Source organism: Populus euphratica, unplaced genomic scaffold (assembly GCF_000495115.2).
Source record: "Populus euphratica unplaced genomic scaffold, PopEup_1.0 scaffold12.1, whole genome shotgun sequence".
NCBI lineage: Eukaryota > Viridiplantae > Streptophyta > Magnoliopsida > Malpighiales > Salicaceae > Populus > Populus euphratica.
The window spans coordinates 896308-899049 of NW_011499858.1; the positions used below are offsets into that span (position 1 = coordinate 896308).

General features: G+C 23.8%; 1 protein-coding gene across 1 annotated transcript in view; it reads right to left on the reverse strand.

Annotated features, from left to right (window-relative positions):
* Window positions 1–88, reverse strand: part of LOC105123927 (transcription factor TCP7-like) — a 2139-nt gene extending 2051 nt beyond the window's left edge. The window contains exon 1 of the mRNA XM_011023716.1: window positions 1–88. Within this exon, the coding sequence (XP_011022018.1) occupies window positions 1–17 (17 nt within the window). The 5' untranslated portion in view covers window positions 18–88.
* Between the last annotated feature and the right edge of the window lie 2654 nt (window positions 89–2742).

The following is a 2742-nucleotide window of genomic DNA, read 5'->3' on the forward strand; positions in this document are numbered from 1 at the left end:
GAAAGAGAACTAATCATTGAGCGGCAGGAGCTGGTGGAGACAGGAAGGAGGGCACATGGGTGGTGGGGTCCATTTGCATACACATACACAGCCTTCACAGCTCACACACACCCTCTAACCCCTTCGGTTTATTTCCTTTGCGGTGTGTTTGTTTGGTGGATTTGTTTTTGGGTTTTAAAAAAAAATAAAAAACAATTATTTTTTTAATTTTTATTTATTTAAATTATTATGTTTTTTTATATTTTTATATTTTTTTGATGTATTAATATAAAAAATATAAAAAGTTATTTTAATATATTTTTAAATAAAAAATATTTTAAAAAATAATTACTATCAAAATATCAAATAAACTTAAAAAAGTTGATCAAGTTTCTTGAAAGCGGAAAGATATATTAAAGAGAAAGAGATTTTTCTATACCCCTCCTCACACAATACTATTTATTAGAATAATGTTGTTTTTTTTTTTTTCTTTGTTTTTAATTTATTTTTTTATTTTTAATTATATTATTCATCATTAGATTTATTAGAGATTAAATTTCATAATTTTCTTCTTTTTTATGAAGTTACTCTATTTTATTACTTTAAATTGTAGGTTTGACAAGTTAACTCGATTAATTAATTTTTTTTATTTTTTCATTGATTTTTTTCTTCAATTTTATCATTAGATTAGTTGAAATTAGGTTTCTTGATTTGTTTTAGTTTATTTCATGTAAAATTATTCTTGTCTATAACTTTGATCACAAATTTGACATATTAAACTACATTTACTCAAGTTTTTCTATGTTTTTTTCTAATTGAATTTTTTTCTTCAATTACATCTTTCAACACCATGTTGAGAACTGTAATTTTTTTTAATTTTTTTTCTATTGATTTTTTCTTATCTCATGACCTGGATCATGGGTTTCACATTTTAATCTAGGTTAAATCATGTTATTTTTCAAAATTTATTTTTAAAATTTATCTTTAAGCATTGAATTTATTGAAAATTGAACTTCAAAATTTATTTTTAATTATTTTTTATGGAGTTATCATGGTCGTATGACCTAATATATGGATTGACAAATTAACCTGAATTGACCCAAATCGATGTAATATTTTTTTTCTCAATATTTATATAAAAAATCTTATTTTAAATATTTATTCTGAGTCTGACTATATTTGTTGCAGTTGCCTAAGTTGCTTTTAGATCTACTAAATTGTTTTGGTCATATCAAGTTAATCCTCACAAATTTAAAAAATATATATACTTAAAAAAACATTAGCAAAGCCTAAATAATTTTTTATGTTAAGAAAAAAATTTGATATTGTCAACAATGAAGCACGGATCAAGGATCTAATTAACATATACTAAAAGACCTTGACATTTTACTATAATTATGAAAAATAAAATGATTGGCTTTTACAATTTGGTTACTAAAGTTTTTTTTTTTCAATTTCATCATTCGATGTTGGATTTAATGGGTATTGGATTTCGTAATTCATTTCAATTTATTTTCTATAAAATTATCATAATCTTAATATCTAAGTTTGACATATTAACTTGAGTTGACTTAGTTCATTTATTTTTGTTTTTTTATTTTATTTTTTTCAACTTCATCATTTAACACCGAGTTAGTTAAAAATTTGACTTCATTTTTTTTATAAAATTATCATGATCTTATAATTCAGGTAACGAGTTAAGCAAATTACCTAGGTTGGCTCCCCTTTTCTTTTCATAAAAAAAATGTTATCCACCATTTAAAAAAATAGCATTGGGCCATCCATACGGTGCTGACTCCGCAAACCCGCCAACCTCTAGCCCTCAATCTATGGAGCCAGTTTCTTACCTCGATCCCTTTTTATTTATTTTATTTTATTTATTTTATTTATTTCTTGTTTTATGTAGATTTGGATGTACTATAAGAAAAAATTAACATTATATTTCACTTATCATTGAATTTATTCATGTTTCTCAAATAATATTATAGGTTTTTATGGGAATGTTGACATTTTTTTTCTAATTATTATGCGCATAATATGAAAAGAAACTCATGAATATTCAATTAACATAAAATTTATATATTTTTTAAGATTTTTAATACTTTTTAATACATTTTTAATATAATTTTATCATATTTATATATAAAAAAAATTATCTTCAATCACATATAAAATACCAAGACTTTATTTTATTTTATTTTTAATTTGTTCTTAAGATCATGTTGGATTTTTGTTTAAAAAAATTCCTTGTGGTTTACAAAGCGTCTCGGTTTCGGGTTGGTTCTTGATTTTGAGAGTGTCTAATTTTTATCGTGTTATTAAATAAAATATTGTTTTTGAAAGATTATGTCATTAAGATAGGTCTAATTTATAACCTGAGTCATGAATTTGATATTTTAGCTTGGATTGACTCGGGTTAATTAAAGATATTATTATCTTAATATTTTAAAAAAATACTTTGTATACATTAAATGCCGAGTTTATAACCAAATTCTTACTTGTACATGGAAAATACATTCGTACCACTTACATAATTTTTTTTATGTTTTTAAAAAATTATTCGACATGTCACAAAACACCACAAAGACACGTGGTAATTTTCGAGTTTTGGAAATGAAAAAAAAAAAAGAATAAAAGAAATGAAGGGAGATACATGAGAATATATAACAAGTGACTAGTTTACATGGTTGCCACTCAAATAAAAAAGAAATTATTTGGCATTGTTATTAAACTGGACCAACATGTCAACCTTGAAACCTCCCG